A 17,809-nucleotide genomic window follows, 5' to 3' on the forward strand; every position below is an offset into this window, starting at 1 on the left:
CTCTGTCTGTCTGTCTGTCTGTCTGTCTGTCTGTCTGTCTGTCTGTCTGTCCTCCTGTCTGTCTGTCCTCCTGTCTGTCTGTCTGTCCGTCTGTCTGTCTGTCTGTCTGTCTGTCCTCCTGTCTGTCTGTCTGTCTGTCCTCCTGTCCTCCTGTCTGTCTGTCTGTCTGTCCGTCTGTCTGTCTGTCTGTCTGTCCTCCTGTCTGTCTGTCTGTCTGTCTGTCTGTCCACCTGTCCGTCTGTCTGTCCTCCTGTCTGTCTGTCTGTCTGTCTGTCCACCTGTCTGTCTGCCTCTCTGTCTGTCTGTCTGTCTGTCTGTCTGTCCTCCTGTCTGTCTGTCCACCTGTCTGTCTGTCTGTCTGTCTGTCCACCTGTCTGTCTGTCTGTCCTCCTGTCTGTCTGTCTGTCCACCTGTCTATCTGTCTGTCTGTCCTCCTGTCTGTCCTCCTGTCTGTCCTCCTGTCTGTCTGTCTGTCCTCCTGTCTGTCCTCCTGTCTGTCTGTCTGTCCTCCTGTCTGTCCTCCTGTCTGTCCTCCTGTCTGTCTGTCCTCCTGTCTGTCCTCCTGTCTGTCCTCCTGTCTGTCCACCTGTCTGTCCTCCTGTCTGTCTGTCCTCCTGTCTGTCCACCTGTCTGTCCTCCTGTCTGTCTGTCTGTCCTGAGCTCATTCCGTCTCTGTGTCTCTGCAGGACGTCCACCTCTGTCAGAGCATCCTCATTGGCTGAGAGCCGTCTGGAGGCGGAGTCAGAGCGACGGGGCGCGTAGTGGGCGGGACTTCCTCTGAGCGGAGGACAAGATGCTGCTGACTTCCTGCTCCGCCCCCTGCAGCTACACCCGCCTCTGGTAACCAAGACTGTCTCACCTGTCTGTCTCACCTGTCTCACCTGTATCACCTGTCTGTCTCACCTGTCTCACCTGTCTGTCTCACCTGTCTCACCTGTCTGTCTCACCTGTCTCACCTGTCTGTCTCACCTGTCTGTCTCACCTGTCCCACCTGTCTGTCTCACCTGACTCACCTGTCTGTCTCACCTGTCTGTCCCACCTGTCTCACCTGTCTGTCTCACCTGTCTGTCCCACCTGTCTCAGCTGTCTGTCTCACCTGTCTGTCTCACCTGTCTGTCTCACCTGTCTCAGCTGTCTGTCTCACCTGTCTGTCTCACCTGACTCACCTGTCTGTCTCACCTGTCTGACTCACCTGACTCACCTGTCTGTCTCACCTGTCTGTCTCACCTGACTGTCTCACCTGTCTGACTCACCTGTCCGTCTCACCTGTCCGTCTCACCTGTCTGTCTCACCTGTGTCAGCTGTCTGTCTCACCTGTCTGTCTCACCTGTCTCTCCTGTCTGTCTCACCTGTCTGTTTCACCTGACTCACCTGTCTGTCTCACCTGTCTGTCTCACCTATCTGTCTCACCTGTCTGTCTCACCTGTCTCAGCTGTCTGTCTCACCTGTCTGACTCACCTGACTCACCTGTCTGTCTCACCTGTCTGTCTCACCTGACTCTCCTGTCTGTCTCTCCCCTCTCACCTGGCCGTCTCACCTGTCCGTCTCACCTGTCTGTCTCACCTGACTCACCTGTCTCACCTGTCTGTCTCACCTGACTCACCTGTCTCACCTGTCTGTCTCACCTGTCTGTCTCACCTGACTCAACTGTCTGTCTCACCTGTCTGTCTCACCTGACTCAACTGTCTGTCTCTCCTGTCTGTCTCTCCCCTCTCACCTGTCTGTCTCACCTGACTCACCTGTCTGTCTCACCTGACTCAACTGTCTGTCTCTCCTGTCTGTCTCTCCCCTCTCACCTGTCTGTCTCACCTGACTCACCTGTCCGTCTCACCTGTCTGTCTCCTCGTCCAGGTGTCTCCTGATCGTCCTGACGGCTTTACCAGAAGCTCTGGGGGTGAGTTCAACAGTTTAGTCACTAAAGGAGACGGTTAAGTTTAGTCTCTAAAGGAGACGGTTAAGTTTAGTCACTAAAGGAGACGGTTAAGTTTAGTCTCTAAAGGAGACGGTTAAGTTTAGTCTCTAAAGGAGACGGTTAAGTTTAGACACTAAAGGAGACGGTTAAGTTTAGTCTCTAAAGGAGACGGTTAAGTTTAGTCACTAAAGGAGACGGTTAAGTTTAGTCACTAAAGGAGACGGTTAAGTTTAGACACTAAAGGAGACGGTTAAGTTTAGTCTCTAAAGGAGACGGTTAAGTTTAGTCACTAAAGGAGACGGTTAAGTTTAGACACTAAAGGAGACGGTTAAGTTTAGACACTAAAGGAGACGGTTAAGTTTAGACACTAAAGGAGACGGTTAAGTTTAGTCTCTAAAGGAGACGGTTAAGTTTAGTCACTAAAGGAGACGGTTAAGTTTAGACACTAAAGGAGACGGTTAAGTTTAGTCTCTAAAGGAGACGGTTAAGTTTAGTCTCTAAAGGTGACGGTTAAGTTTAGTCTCTAAAGGAGACGGTTAAGTTTAGTCTCTAAAGGAGACGGTTAAGTTTAGTCTCTAAAGGAGACGGTTAAGTTTAGTCTCTAAAGGAGACGGTTAAGTTTAGTCTCTAAAGGAGACGGTTAAGTTTAGACACTAAAGGAGACGGTTAAGTTTAGACACTAAAGGAGACGGTTAAGTTTAGTCACTAAAGGAGACGGTTAAGTTTAGACACTAAAGGAGACGGTTAAGTTTAGTCTCTAAAGGAGACGGTTAAGTTTAGTCTCTAAAGGAGACGGTTAAGTTTAGACACTAAAGGAGACGGTTAAGTTTAGTCTCTAAAGGAGACGGTTAAGTTTAGACACTAAAGGAGACGGTTAAGTTTAGTCTCTAAAGGAGACGGTTAAGTTTAGTCTCTAAAGGAGACGGTTAAGTTTAGACACTAAAGGAGACGGTTAAGTTTAGTCTCTAAAGGTGAAAGTTAAGTTTAGTCTCTAAAGGAGACGGTTAAGTTTAGTCTCTAAAGGTGACGGTTAAGTTTAGACTCTAAAGGAGACGGTTAAGTTTAGTCTCTAAAGGAGACGGTTAAGTTTAGACACTAAAGGAGACGGTTAAGTTTAGTCTCTAAAGGAGACGGTTAAGTTTAGTCTCTAAAGGAGACGGTTAAGTTTAGACACTAAAGGAGACGGTTAAGTTTAGTCTCTAAAGGTGAAAGTTAAGTTTAGTCTCTAAAGGAGACGGTTAAGTTTAGTCTCTAAAGGTGACGGTTAAGTTTAGACTCTAAAGGAGACGGTTAAGTTTAGTCTCTAAAGGAGACGGTTAAGTTTAGACACTAAAGGAGACGGTTAAGTTTAGACTCTAAAGGAGACGGTTAAGTTTAGTCACTAAAGGAGACGGTTAAGTTTAGACACTAAAGGAGACGGTTAAGTTTAGACACTAAAGGAGACGGTTAAGTTTAGACACTAAAGGAGACGGTTAAGTTTAGTCTCTAAAGGAGACGGTTAAGTTTAGTCACTAAAGGAGACGGTTAAGTTTAGACACTAAAGGAGACGGTTAAGTTTAGTCTCTAAAGGAGACGGTTAAGTTTAGTCTCTAAAGGAGACGGTTAAGTTTAGTCTCTAAAGGAGACGGTTAAGTTTAGACACTAAAGGAGACGGTTAAGTTTAGTCACTAAAGGAGACGGTTAAGTTTAGTCTCTAAAGGAGACGGTTAAGTTTAGTCACTAAAGGAGACGGTTAAGTTTAGTCACTAAAGGAGACGGTTAAGTTTAGTCACTAAAGGAGACGGTTAAGTTTAGTCTCTAAAGGAGACGGTTAAGTTTAGACACTAAAGGAGACGGTTAAGTTTAGTCACTAAAGGAGACGGTTAAGTTTAGTCTCTAAAGGTGACGGTTAAGTTTAGTATCTAAAGGTGACGGTTAAGTTTAGTATCTAAAGGAGACGGTTAAGTTTAGTCTCTAAAGGTGACGGTTAAGTTTAGACTCTAAAGGAGACGGTTAAGTTTAGTCTCTAAAGGAGACGGTTAAGTTTAGACACTAAAGGAGACGGTTAAGTTTAGACTCTAAAGGAGACGGTTAAGTTTAGTCACTAAAGGAGACGGTTAAGTTTAGACACTAAAGGAGACGGTTAAGTTTAGACACTAAAGGAGACGGTTAAGTTTAGACACTAAAGGAGACGGTTAAGTTTAGTCTCTAAAGGAGACGGTTAAGTTTAGTCACTAAAGGAGACGGTTAAGTTTAGACACTAAAGGAGACGGTTAAGTTTAGTCTCTAAAGGAGACGGTTAAGTTTAGTCTCTAAAGGAGACGGTTAAGTTTAGTCTCTAAAGGAGACGGTTAAGTTTAGACACTAAAGGAGACGGTTAAGTTTAGTCACTAAAGGAGACGGTTAAGTTTAGTCTCTAAAGGAGACGGTTAAGTTTAGTCACTAAAGGAGACGGTTAAGTTTAGTCACTAAAGGAGACGGTTAAGTTTAGTCACTAAAGGAGACGGTTAAGTTTAGTCACTAAAGGAGACGGTTAAGTTTAGTCTCTAAAGGAGACGGTTAAGTTTAGTCACTAAAGGAGACGGTTAAGTTTAGTCTCTAAAGGAGACGGTTAAGTTTAGTCTCTAAAGGAGACGGTTAAGTTTAGACACTAAAGGAGACGGTTAAGTTTAGTCTCTAAAGGAGACGGTTAAGTTTAGACACTAAAGGAGACGGTTAAGTTTAGACACTAAAGGAGACGGTTAAGTTTAGTCTCTAAAGGAGACGGTTAAGTTTAGTCTCTAAAGGAGACGGTTAAGTTTAGTCTCTAAAGGAGACGGTTAAGTTTAGTCTCTAAAGGAGACGGTTAAGTTTAGTCACTAAAGGAGACGGTTAAGTTTAGTCTCTAAATGTGACGGTTAAGTTTAGACACTAAAGGAGATGGTTAAGTTTAGACTCTAAAGGAGACGGTTAAGTTTAGTCACTAAAGGAGACGGTTAAGTTTAGACACTAAAGGAGACGGTTAAGTTTAGACACTAAAGGAGACGGTTAAGTTTAGACACTAAAGGAGACGGTTAAGTTTAGTCACTAAAGGAGACGGTTAAGTTTAGTCTCTAAAGGAGACGGTTAAGTTTGGACTCTAAAGGAGACGGTTAAGTTTAGTCTCTAAAGGAGACGGTTAAGTTTAGTCTCTAAAGGAGACGGTTAAGTTTAGTCTCTAAAGGAGACGGTTAAGTTTAGTCACTAAAGGAGACGGTTAAGTTTAGTCTCTAAATGTGACGGTTAAGTTTAGACACTAAAGGAGATGGTTAAGTTTAGACTCTAAAGGAGACGGTTAAGTTTAGTCACTAAAGGAGACGGTTAAGTTTAGACACTAAAGGAGACGGTTAAGTTTAGACACTAAAGGAGACGGTTAAGTTTAGACACTAAAGGAGACGGTTAAGTTTAGTCTCTAAAGGAGACGGTTAAGTTTGGACTCTAAAGGAGACGGTTAAGTTTAGTCTCTAAAGGAGACGGTTAAGTTTAGTCTCTAAAGGAGATGGTTAAGTTTAGTCTCTAAAGGAGACGGTTAAGTTTAGTCTCTAAAGGAGACGGTTAAGTTTAGACTCTAAAGGAGACGGTTAAGTTTAATCTCTAAAGGAGACCGTTAAGTTTAGTCTCTAAAGGAGACGGTTAAGTTTAGTCTCTAAAGGTGACGGTTAAGTTTAGTCTCTAAAGGAGACGGTTAAGTTTAGTCTCTAAAGGAGACGGTTAAGTTTAGACTCTAAAGGAGACGGTTAAGTTTAGTCTCTAAAGGAGACCGTTAAGTTTAGTCTCTAAAGGAGACGGTTAAGTTTAGTCACTAAAGGAGACGGTTAAGTTTAGTCACTAAAGGAGACGGTTAAGTTTGGATTCTAAAGGAGACGGTTAAGTTTAGTCACTAAAGGAGACGGTTAAGTTTAGTCACTAAAGGAGACGGTTAAGTTTAGACGACTAAAGGAGACGGTTAAGTTTAGTTTCTAAAGGAGACGGTTAAGTTTAGACACTAAAGGAGACGGTTAAGTTTAGTCTCTAAAGGAGACGGTTAAGTTTAGTCACTAAAGGAGACGGTTAAGTTTGGACTCTAAAGGAGACGGTTAAGTTTAGTCACTAAAGGAGACGGTTAAGTTTAGTCACTAAAGGAGACGGTTAAGTTTAGTCACTAAAGGAGACGGTTAAGTTTAGTCACTAAAGGAGACGGTTAAGTTTAGTCTCTAAAGGAGACGGTTAAGTTTAGTCACTAAAGGAGACGGTTAAGTTTAGACACTAAAGGAGACGGTTAAGTTTAGTCTCTAAAGGAGACGGTTAAGTTTAGTCTCTAAAGGAGACGGTTAAGTTTAGTCACTAAAGGAGACGGTTAAGTTTAGACACTAAAGGAGACGGTTAAGTTTAGACACTAAAGGAGACGGTTAAGTTTAGTCTCTAAAGGAGACGGTTAAGTTTAGTCGCTAAAGGAGACGGTTAAGTTTAGTCTCTAAAGGAGACGGTTAAGTTTAGTCACTAAAGGAGACGGTTAAGTTTAGTCACTAAAGGAGACGGTTAAGTTTAGTCTCTAAAGGAGACGGTTAAGTTTAGTCACTAAAGGAGACGGTTAAGTTTAGTCTCTAAAGGAGACGGTTAAGTTTAGTCACTAAAGGAGACGGTTAAGTTTAGACACTAAAGGAGACGGTTAAGTTTAGTCTCTAAAGGAGACGGTTAAGTTTAGTCACTAAAGGAGACGGTTAAGTTTAGTCTCTAAAGGAGACGGTTAAGTTTAGTCACTAAAGGAGACGGTTAAGTTTAGTCTCTAAAGGAGACGGTTAAGTTTAGTCTCTAAAGGAGACGGTTAAGTTTAGTCACTAAAGGAGACGGTTAAGTTTAGTCTCTAAAGGAGACGGTTAAGTTTAGACTCTAAAGGAGACGGTTAAGTTTAGACACTAAAGGAGACGGTTAAGTTTAGACTCTAAAGGAGACGGTTAAGTTTAGTCTCTAAAGGAGACGGTTAAGTTTAGTCTCTAAAGGAGACGGTTAAGTTTAGTCACTAAAGGAGACGGTTAAGTTTAGACACTAAAGGAGACGGTTAAGTTTAGACACTAAAGGAGACGGTTAAGTTTAGTCTCTAAAGGAGACGGTTAAGTTTAGACACTAAAGGAGACGGTTAAGTTTAGTCACTAAAGGAGACGGTTAAGTTTAGTCACTAAAGGAGACGGTTAAGTTTAGTCACTAAAGGAGACGGTTAAGTTTAGTCTCTAAAGGAGACGGTTAAGTTTAGTCACTAAAGGAGACGGTTAAGTTTAGTCTCTAAAGGAGACGGTTAAGTTTAGTCACTAAAGGAGACGGTTAAGTTTAGACACTAAAGGAGACGGTTAAGTTTAGTCTCTAAAGGAGACGGTTAAGTTTAGTCACTAAAGGAGACGGTTAAGTTTAGTCTCTAAAGGAGACGGTTAAGTTTAGTCACTAAAGGAGACGGTTAAGTTTAGTCTCTAAAGGAGACGTTTAAGTTTAGTCTCTAAAGGAGACGGTTAAGTTTAGTCACTAAAGGAGACGGTTAAGTTTAGTCACTAAAGGAGACGGTTAAGTTTAGTCTCTAAAGGAGACGGTTAAGTTTAGACACTAAAGGAGACGGTTAAGTTTAGACTCTAAAGGAGACGGTTAAGTTTAGTCTCTAAAGGAGACGGTTAAGTTTAGTCACTAAAGGAGACGGTTAAGTTTAGTCACTAAAGGAGACGGTTAAGTTTAGACACTAAAGGAGACGGTTAAGTTTAGACACTAAAGGAGACGGTTAAGTTTAGTCTCTAAAGGAGACGGTTAAGTTTAGACACTAAAGGAGACGGTTACGTTTAGTCTCTAAAGGAGACGGTTAAGTTTAGTCTCTAAAGGAGACGGTTAAGTTTAGACACTAAAGGTGACGGTTAAGTTTAGTCTCTAAAGGAGACGGTTAAGTTTAGTCACTAAAGGAGACGGTTAAGTTTAGTCTCTAAAGGAGACGGTTAAGTTTAGTCACTAAAGGAGACGGTTAAGTTTAGACACTAAAGGAGACGGTTAAGTTTAGACACTAAAGGAGACGGTTAAGTTTAGTCTCTAAAGGAGACGGTTAAGTTTAGTCTCTAAAGGAGACGGTTAAGTTTAGTCTCTAAAGGAGACGGTTAAGTTTAGACACTAAAGGTGACGGTTAAGTTTAGTCTCTAAAGGAGACGGTTAAGTTTAGACCACTAAAGGAGACGGTTAAGTTTAGTCTCTAAAGGAGACGGTTAAGTGTAGTCTCTAAAGGAGACGGATAAGTTTAGTCACTAAAGGAGACGGTTAAGTGTAGTCTCTAAAGGAGACGGTTAAGTGTAGTCTCTAAAGGACTTGGTGCTGATCAGATAAAGGTGGTTTCAGTTCTTCAGGACTTGAACCCACGGTCCTCCAGGTCAGAGTCGTGTGGTCTGTGGATCACAGTTACGTTGGTGGTTCAGGGGCTGAGTGAAGACCCTCTGGTGTCCCACAGGGATCAGACTTCGGCCCTCAGATCTTTTGTTTGACTGTTGAAACAGTCGTCGTCGTTGTCGTTGTCGTCGTCATCTGGTCCTGATGAGTTCTGGTCCTGATGAGTTCTGGTCCTGATGAGTTCTGGTCTTGATGAGTTCTGGTCCTGATGAGTCCTGGTCCTGATGAGTTCTGGTCCTGATGAGTTCTGGTCCTGATGAGTTCTGGTCCTGATGAGTCCTGGTCCTGATGAGTCCTGGTCCTGATGAGTCCTGGTCTTGATGAGTTCTGGTCCTGATGAGTCCTGGTCCTGATGAGTTCTGGTCTTGATGAGTTCTGGTCCTGATGAGTTCTGGTCCTGATGAGTTCTGGTCTTGATGAGTCCTGGTCCTGATGAGTTCTGGTCCTGATGAGTTCTGGTCTTGATGAGTCCTGGTCCTGATGAGTCCTGGTCCTGATGAGTTCTGGTCCTGATGAGTTCTGGTCCTGATGAGTTCTGGTCCTGATGAGTTCTGGTCCTGATGAGTCCTGGTCCTGATGAGTCCTGGTCCTGATGAGTTCTGGTCCTGATGAGTCCTGGTCCTGATGAGTTCTGGTCTTGATGAGTCCTGGTCCTGATGAGTTCTGGTCCTGATGAGTCCTGGTCCTGATGAGTTCTGGTCCTGATGAGTTCTGGTCCTGGTGAGTGAACGGGACCTGAACTGGACCCGATGTGTCTCCTTGGCTCCTCCCACAGACTCAGCTGCAGCCTTCTGTGCGTCCTCTGCGTCCGTCTCCTCCGTATTTCTGTCCGTACCCTGAAAGCTGACGGATGCGTACAGATACGGAGCAAACGCTGCAGTAGCACCTGAAACCGTGGGGGCAGTGTCGAGCACCGTGAACATCAGGAGCGAGCGAGTCATCGAAGCCCCGACGCACGTCCTGAAACACTGACAGAGACGTTGGTCGTCACTTTGTCTCATCTGTCAAACCAACGTGTGGAATTCTCCGTCCACACTCTGGGACGTCTTTAGTGTCTCACAGACCACCGCCGTCTACAACGCTGCCGCCATTTTGACTCAGGACGCTTCTCCTCTCCATCGCCTCCATCTTTGTTGGGGTCAAACAGGAAACGCACGTCTCTGTTCACACACGGAGCAGGAACGAACCTACAGCCAATCAGTGGTGTCCCAGATGGAGCAGTGATGGAGGGATGATGGAGGACGGATGGAGCAGTGATGGAGGATGGAGGGACGGATGGAGGGATGAGGGATGATGGAGGGAGCAGTGATGGAGGGATGAAAGAGGACGGATGGAGCAGTGATGGAGGGATGACGGAGGACGGATGGAGCAGTGATGGAGGGATGACGGAGGACGGATGGAGCAGTGATGGAGGGATGATGGAGGGATGGATGGAGGATGGACAGAGCATGGGTGGAGGGATGGATGGAGGGATGGATGGAGGATGGAGGGATGGACGGAGGATGGAGGGATGATGGAGGATGGACGGAGCAGTGATGGAGGGAGGACGGATGGAGGGATGACGGAGGATGGATGGAGGGATGAAGGACGATGGATGGAGGGATGAAGGAGGATGGATGGAGGGATGAAGGAGGATGGATGGAGGGATGGAGTAAAACGGAGGATGGATGGAGCAGTGATGGAGGGATGAGGGAGGATGGAGGGATGGAGGGATGACGGTGGATGGATGGATGGATGGAGGGATGAAAGAGGACAGACGGACGGAGGGGGTCAGCGTCCGGAGCCACATTCCTGCGGGGCCACGCCTGAGCGCTAACCTGGTTTACTCAACGCTGCAGGAATGTGGCGCTACACAAACACTGCTGCATGCTGGGAAACGCTGCGTCTGGGGCCCGGGAGAAAACACAACACAGGCGCTGTAACAACAGAGGGGGGGGCGTTTGGGCGGGGGGATGTGGGGGTGTTTGGGCGGGGGTAGGTGGGGGGGGGGATGTGGGGAGGGTGAAGCGGACGGACGGCGTCCCCCCCTCCACAGCTCCGTCACACGGAGCCACATTTAAAACTCTCTTCAGTCTGAATGAAGATTGTAAATGTTTGACTTCCTGTGCCGTTGTGTTTCCATGGCAGCAGCCAATAGCGTTGGGCGTTGCTGGTTGCCAGGGTTGCCTGTTGTTGGATGCAGCTACTGTAGGCTGGTTGCCAGGGTTGCCTGTTGTTGGGTGCAGCTACTGTAGGCTGGTTGCCAGGGTTGCCTGTTGTTGGGTGCAGCTACTGTAGGCTGTGAGTCCCTATAGGCCGAGCATTCACTCCATGGACTGAGAGAAAGGAGAGGAACGCCATTCAAACGCACGCCCACATGGCTACGCTTCTCCTTGATGCTAACATCACTTTCATCCGCACTTAGCTGGAACGGCTAACACTAACGGCTAACGCTAATGGCTAACGCTAAATTACTAAAATTTCTAATAATGCACCTGCCGGGACACATTTTGGACCTATAGCTGCATTATTACCAGTTAAAGATCTGAATCTGCAGAACGATCAGAACAGCTCCATCTAGAGTCTCCAGATCGTCGTCTCAACAACAAAAAAGAAGTCCAGCAGTGGGGTTGCCAGGTTGGTCAGACCCGGCCCAGTAGCTCAAGGCCACGAGTACGAGCCAATCAGAGGCCAAGGAGGGCGGGTCATGCCTCCGTCATTCGAGGGGGGGGGGGGGGGGTGCATCCAGGACGTTGGAAGGGCTTGAGCCTTTCGCAGCGTGCTAGCTAAGTAGCAGGGCCTTGGACGAGGTCAAACCTGGGTCGGCTGAAGACCAGAGCCGGGGTCAGGGTTCTGGACCCATGAGCCTCAGTAGCAGCTTTGCCCCGGTCGCTCCATTCATTGCCTGTGGAGAAGGCGTTAGCACCAATGTAGCGGCGTTAGCACCAATGTAGAGGCGTTAGCACCAATGTAGAGGCGTTAGCACCAATGTAGCAGTGTTAGCACCAATGTAGAGGCGTTAGCACCAATGTAGCAGCGTTAGCACCAATGTAGCTGCGTTAGCACCAATGTAGAGGCGTTAGCAGCAATGTAGCAGCATTAGCACCAATGTAGCAGCGTTAGCACCAATGTAGAGGCGTTAGCAGCAATGTAGCAGCATTAGCACCAATGTAGCAGCGTTAGCACCAATGTAGCAGCGTTAGCACCAATGTAGCAGCGTTAGCACCAATGTAGCGGCTTTAGCACCAATGTAGCGGCGTTAGCACCAATGTAGCGGCGTTAGCACCAATGTAGCGGCGTTAGCACCAATGTAGCGGCTTTAGCACCAATGTAGCGGCTTTAGCACCAATGTAGCGGCATTAGCACCAATGTAGCAGCGTTAGCACCAATGTAGCGGCGTTAGCACCAATGTAGCGGGGTCCCAGAGTGTGCAGATTGTAAACGCCCCCCATGGTGTTGTGGTCTGGATGGTGAAGCTCAGACTTTGTTAAAGGACGGCGTCATGGCCCCACCTCCGACCTCTGACCCCACCTCCGACCTCTGACCCCGCGGCGTCACATAACAACAACAGTGCTGCTGCGTGAGAGCACAGAGACGGACCCAGAGACTGTTACTGAACTGGACTCTGAGCCACATGCATGGGACTGAATGAGGCCCAGCACAGATTTAGGATCCAGGACCAGGACCAGGACAAGGATCCAGGACCAGGATCCAGGACCAGGACCAGGACAAGGGTCCAGGACCAGGACCAGGACAAGGGTCCAGGACCAGGATCCAGGACCAGGACAAGGACAAGGATCCAGGACCAGGATCCAGGACAAGGGTCCAGGACCAGGACAAGGGTCCAGGACCAGGACCAGGACCTGGACCAGGATCCAGGACCAGGACCAGGACCAGGATCCAGGACCAGGACCAGGACCAGGACCTGGACCAGGACAAGGACCTGGACCAGGACCAGGACCAGGACCAGGACCAGTGGAAAAGGGAACTTTTTAAGAACGACAGAGAAGAAAAAGGAGGTTTTGATCGTGTGTTCGAACCCTGAGACAACGAGTTAGTTTGGGATACAACGTGTGTGTGTGTGTGTGTGTGTGTGTGTGTGTGTGTGTGTGTGTGTGTGTGTGTGTGTCTGTGTGTCTGTGTCTGTGTGTGTGTCTGTGTGTGTCTGTGTGTGCGTGTGCGTGTGTGCGTGTGCGTGTGTGTGTCTGTGTCTGTGTCTGTGTGTGTGTGTGTGTGTGTGTGTGTGTGTGTGCGTGTGTGTGCGTGTGTGTGTGTGTGTGTGTGTGTGTCTGTGTCTGTGTGTGTGTGTGTGTGTGTGTGTGTGTGTGTGCGTGTGTGTGTTTTGGCCTCGGGTCTAAAGATCGGATGGTTTGATTCCCATCTCGTCCTCATTCAGACTGTTCAAAGAAAAAATGGATGCATGATTGTCACTGACGTTATCTGATCCCCACACACACACACACACACACACACACAGACACACACACACACACACACACACACACACACACACACACACACACACACACACACACACACAGTCAGCTGTCTCAGATGCTTGTCTGTGTTTACATTCCTCACTGTCTGAACACGGAGAAGACACCATGAAACACACGCTGCTGCAGGAAACACCGCGACGCCACGGCAACCGTCCACGGGGCTCCAACGCCCGTCAGGACCCCCCCTCCGAGCACCCACGCCCCCCCACCCATCACCCACCCACGCACCCCCACCCCCACCCAAAGATGGAGTTGGTTTCAAAGCAGCCGTGTGGGAACTTCAGGTTCAAACCCAGCGGCTGCACTGAACCACTTCACCTGAGCCGCTGCGACACTTTGGTTTCAAACAGCAGCAACTAAACACCAGCGGGTTCAAACAGACAGATGTGATTTAGGGTTTTTGGTTCTTTTGTTTGTTTATTTTTGATTTTTTGACCGACCACGCACACGCCCAAGGGGTCCGAAGACCCGGAGGCCCAAAGACCCGGAGGCCCAAAGACCCGGGGCCCAAAGACCCGGGGCCCAAAAACAGACGTAGCGTCTCCGTCAGGTCCGTTCTCTAACTTGATCCACTCGTCCTCGCCTACAGGAGTCTCCATCTGTCAGACTTTGACTCCGCCTCATTTCCTCTGACCATAAAAGGGCATGTATGTGACGTTGGGGGGAGGGGCGTCCATCCATCTGGGTGATGTAAACTGAATTAGCAACATTAGCTCCAGCGCCCAGGAGCTAGGCTAACAGCACATGCTACACGATAAACAGGAGTGGGAGTCAGTGTTGAATCATTTTTTTCTTTTATTTTGAAACAGGAAGTGGATTTTTTGGAGGGCGGAGACTCTGGAGGTCGGTCTGTGGAGTGAAGGGTCGACACAGTCCCACCCTCACTGCTCCACATTAGCATTAGCATTAGCATCTAGTGTCTGTGTCAGAGACAGCAGGCTGGATTCAAGGCTATTGAATTAGCATAACAGAGCTAACGCTAACACGGCATGTTCCTTAACCATCTGGTTACTATGGAAACACCACCACACGAATGACCTCAGTCCAGGTCCAGATGACGCAGTAAGCGTGCTAATGTTAGCATGCTAATGATGCTAACTAGCCTCCGAGGTGAAGTGAGGGCCAGAGGCTAGCTGTCACTCCAGAGGCCACGCCCCTAATTATTCATGAACTTTAACCTCAAATATACGAAAATGAGATCACGTTGATGATGTCATCGTGATGTCATGTTCTCTCTGGTTTCCAGGGCGACGAGACGGAGCCGTGCGCCGGTCGGGACTGTTCCACCTGTGACTGTTTACCTGCTAAAGGAGCCGCGGTGAGACTCCGCCCCCTCACACACACACACACACACACACACACACACACACACACATACACAGACACACAAACACACACAGACACACACACTAAGACACACGAACACACACACACACACACACAAACACAAACACACACACATACGCACGCACACACACACACAAACACAAACACACACACACACACGGTCACACACACACATACACACGCACACACACACACACGTGGACACACACACACACACACACACGGTCACGCACACACGCGCACACACACACGCACACACACTCACACATACACATACACACAAATACACGCACGCACACACACACACACGCGCGGACACACACACACACACACACACACACACACACACACACGCGCACACACACACACGCGCACACACACACGCACGCACACACACGCACGCACACACACACGCACACACATGCACACATACACAGACATACACGCACGCACACACACACACACAGGGACACAGACACACACACACACACACACACACACACACACACGGACACACACGCACACGTAAAGTTTCATGTGAATTAAGAGTGTGTGTCTCCGTGTCTGTGTGTCTGTGTGTGTGTGTGTGTGTGTGTGTGTGTGTGTGTCTGTGTGTGTGTGTGTGTGTGTGTGTGTGTGTGTGTCTGTGTCCCTGTGTGTGTGTGTGTGTGTGATCAGATGTGACAGCTGTGATCTCTGTTAGTCCTTCTCTCTGTTCTGAAACCATTCAACAGTGAAATCACTGAGACAGACGCCTTCCCACAATCCTCTCTGCCTGTCTGCTGCCCCCAGCTGTACCAACACACACACACACACACACACACACACACACACACACACGGGGACACAGATACACACACACACACACAGGGACACACACACACACACACGGGGACACACACACACACACTCACACACTCACACACACACAGACACACACACACTCACACACTCACACACACACAGACACACGTGTAAAGTTTTGTGTGAATGAAACACAACTTCATATTTAATATCATATATTTACACATTTGAAAAAGAAAATACTTTGAGTTATTAAATAATAACGTTCATAACATTATATAGTTTATTTACTATTGATCATTGGTGTGTGTGTGTGTGTGTGTGTGTGTGTGTGTGTGTGTGTGTCTGTGTGTGTGATTGATTGTTGTTGTGTCACACTGCCCTCCTGTGGTCACATCATCGTCTCTGGCTCCTAGAGGACACTTTAACACACGTTTATGCTCCTAGAGGACACTTTAACACGTTTATGCTCCTAGAGGACACTTTAACACACGTTTATGCTCCTAGAGGACACTTTAACACACGTTTATGCTCCTAGAGGACACTAACACACGTTTATGCTCCTAGAGGACACTTTAACACACGTTTATGCTCCTAGAGGACACTTTAACACGTTTAGGCTCCTAGAGGACACTTTAACACACGTTTATGTTCCTAGAGGACACTTTAGCACACGTTTATGCTCCTAGAGGACACTTTAACACACGTTTATGCTCCTAGAGGACACTTTAACACACGTTTATGCTCCTAGAGAACACTTTAGCACACGTTTATGCTCCTAGAGGACACTTTAACACACGTTTATGCTCCTAGAGGACACTTTAGCACACGTTTATGCTCCTAGAGAACACTTTAACACACGTTTATGCTCCTAGAGGACACTTTAACACACGTTTCTGCTCCTAGAGGACACTTTAACACACGTTTATGCTCCTAGAGGACACTTTAGCACACGTTTATGCTCCTAGAGGACACTTTAGCACACGTTTATGCTCCTAGAGGACACTTTAACACACGTTTATGCTCCTAGAGGACACTTTAACACACGTTTATGCTCCTAGAGGACACTTTAACACACGTTTCTGCTCCTAGAGGACACTTTAACACACGTTTATGCTCCTAGAGGACACTTTAGCACACGTTTATGCTCCTAGAGGACACTTTAGCACACGTTTATGCTCCTAGAGGACACTTTAACACACGTTTATGCTCCTAGAGGACACTTTAACACACGTTTATGCTCCTAGAGGACACTTTAACACACGTTTATGCTCCTAGAGGACACTTTAACACACGTTTATGCTCCTAGAGGACACTTTAGCACACGTTTAGGCACCTAGAGGACACTTTAGCACACGTTTATGCTCCTAGAGGACACTTTAACACACGTTTATGCTCCTAGAGGACACTTTAACACACGTTTATGCTCCTAGAGGACACTTTAACACATGTTTGGGCTCCTAGAGGACACTTTAGCACACGTTTATGCTCCTAGAGGACACTTTAACACACGTTTAGGCTCCTAGAGGACACTTTAACACACGTTTATGCTCTTAGAGGACACTTTAACACACGTTTATGCTCCTGGTTCTAACAGTGTTGTTTGTTTCCTGCAGGGTACTCCAGGTCCTCTGGGGCGGCAGGGCCCCCAGGGTCCTCCAGGCTTCCCGGGCCCTCAGGGGCCTCCAGGAGAGAAGGGCCAGAGAGGAGGCGAGGGGGCGACAGGAGCTGCAGGACTGAAAGGAGACTCGGTGAATAAACACGGTTCTGTCGTCATGGTTCTTTAACTCAGTTTTATTTACAGCGTCGACTCATAACAAAGGTTCTCTCAAGACGTACGCCCCTCCCCCCAGCGTCACATACATGCCCTTTTTTGGGTCAGAGGAAATGAGGCGGAGTCTAAATCTAACAAGATGGAGACTCCTGTAGGCAAGGATAGTCTGAACCTGCACCTGGAGGATCCATGACAGTCTGAACCTGCACCTGGTGGATCCATGACAGTCTGAACCTGCACCTGGTGGATCCATGACAGTCTGAACCTGCACCTGGAGGATCCATGACAGTCTGAACCTGCACCTGGAGGATCCATGACAGTCTGAACCTGCACCTGGAGGATCCATGACAGTCTGAACCTGCACCTGGTGGATCCATGACAGTCTGAACCTGCACCTGGAGGATCCATGACAGTCTGAACCTGCACCTGGTGGATCCATAACAGTCTGAACCTGCACCTGGAGGTGGATCCATGACAGTCTGAACCTGCACCTGGTGGATCCATGACGGTCTGAACCTGCACCTGGAGGTGGATCCATGAGAGTCTGAACCTGCACCTGGAGGATCCATGACAGTCTGAACCTGCACCTGGTGGATCCATGACAGTCTGAACCTGCACCTGGAGGTGGATCCATGACAGTCTGAACCTGCACCTGGAGGATCCATGACAGTCTGAACCTGCACCTGGAGGATCCATGACAGTCTGAACCTGCACCTGGTGGATCCATGACAGTCTGAACCTGCACCTGGAGGATCCATGACAGTCTGAACCTGCACCTGGAGGATCCATGACAGTCTGAACCTGCACCTGGAGGTGGATCCATGACAGTCTGAACCTGCACCCGGAGGTGGATCCATGACAGTCTGAACCTGCACCTGGAGGTGGATCCATGATAGTCTGAACCTGCACCTGGAGGTGGATCCATGACAGTCTGAACCTGCACCTGGAGGTGGATCCATGACAGTCTGAACCTGCACCTGGTGGATCCATGACAGTCTGAACCTGCACCTGGAGGTGGATCCATGACAGTCTGAACCTGCACCTGGAGGTGGATCCATGACAGTCTGAACCTGCACCTGGAGGATCCATGACAGTCTGAACCTGCACCTG

General features: G+C 47.7%; 1 protein-coding gene across 1 annotated transcript in view; it reads left to right on the forward strand.

Moving 5' to 3' along the window:
- The first annotated feature begins 767 nt into the window (after positions 1–767).
- Positions 768–17,809, forward strand: part of col4a4 (collagen, type IV, alpha 4) — a 46,292-nt gene continuing 29,250 nt past the window's right edge. Inside the window, exons 1-4 of the mRNA XM_083914572.1 lie at positions 768–840; positions 1,852–1,894; positions 14,021–14,092; positions 16,542–16,676. Of these exons, the coding sequence (XP_083770698.1) occupies positions 794–840; positions 1,852–1,894; positions 14,021–14,092; positions 16,542–16,676 (297 nt within the window). The 5' untranslated portion in view covers positions 768–793. The remainder of the gene's footprint in view (positions 841–1,851; positions 1,895–14,020; positions 14,093–16,541; positions 16,677–17,809) is intronic.

The sequence above is a fragment of the Echiichthys vipera genome (assembly GCF_963691815.1).
Source record: "Echiichthys vipera genome assembly, chromosome: 5".
NCBI lineage: Eukaryota > Metazoa > Chordata > Actinopteri > Perciformes > Trachinidae > Echiichthys > Echiichthys vipera.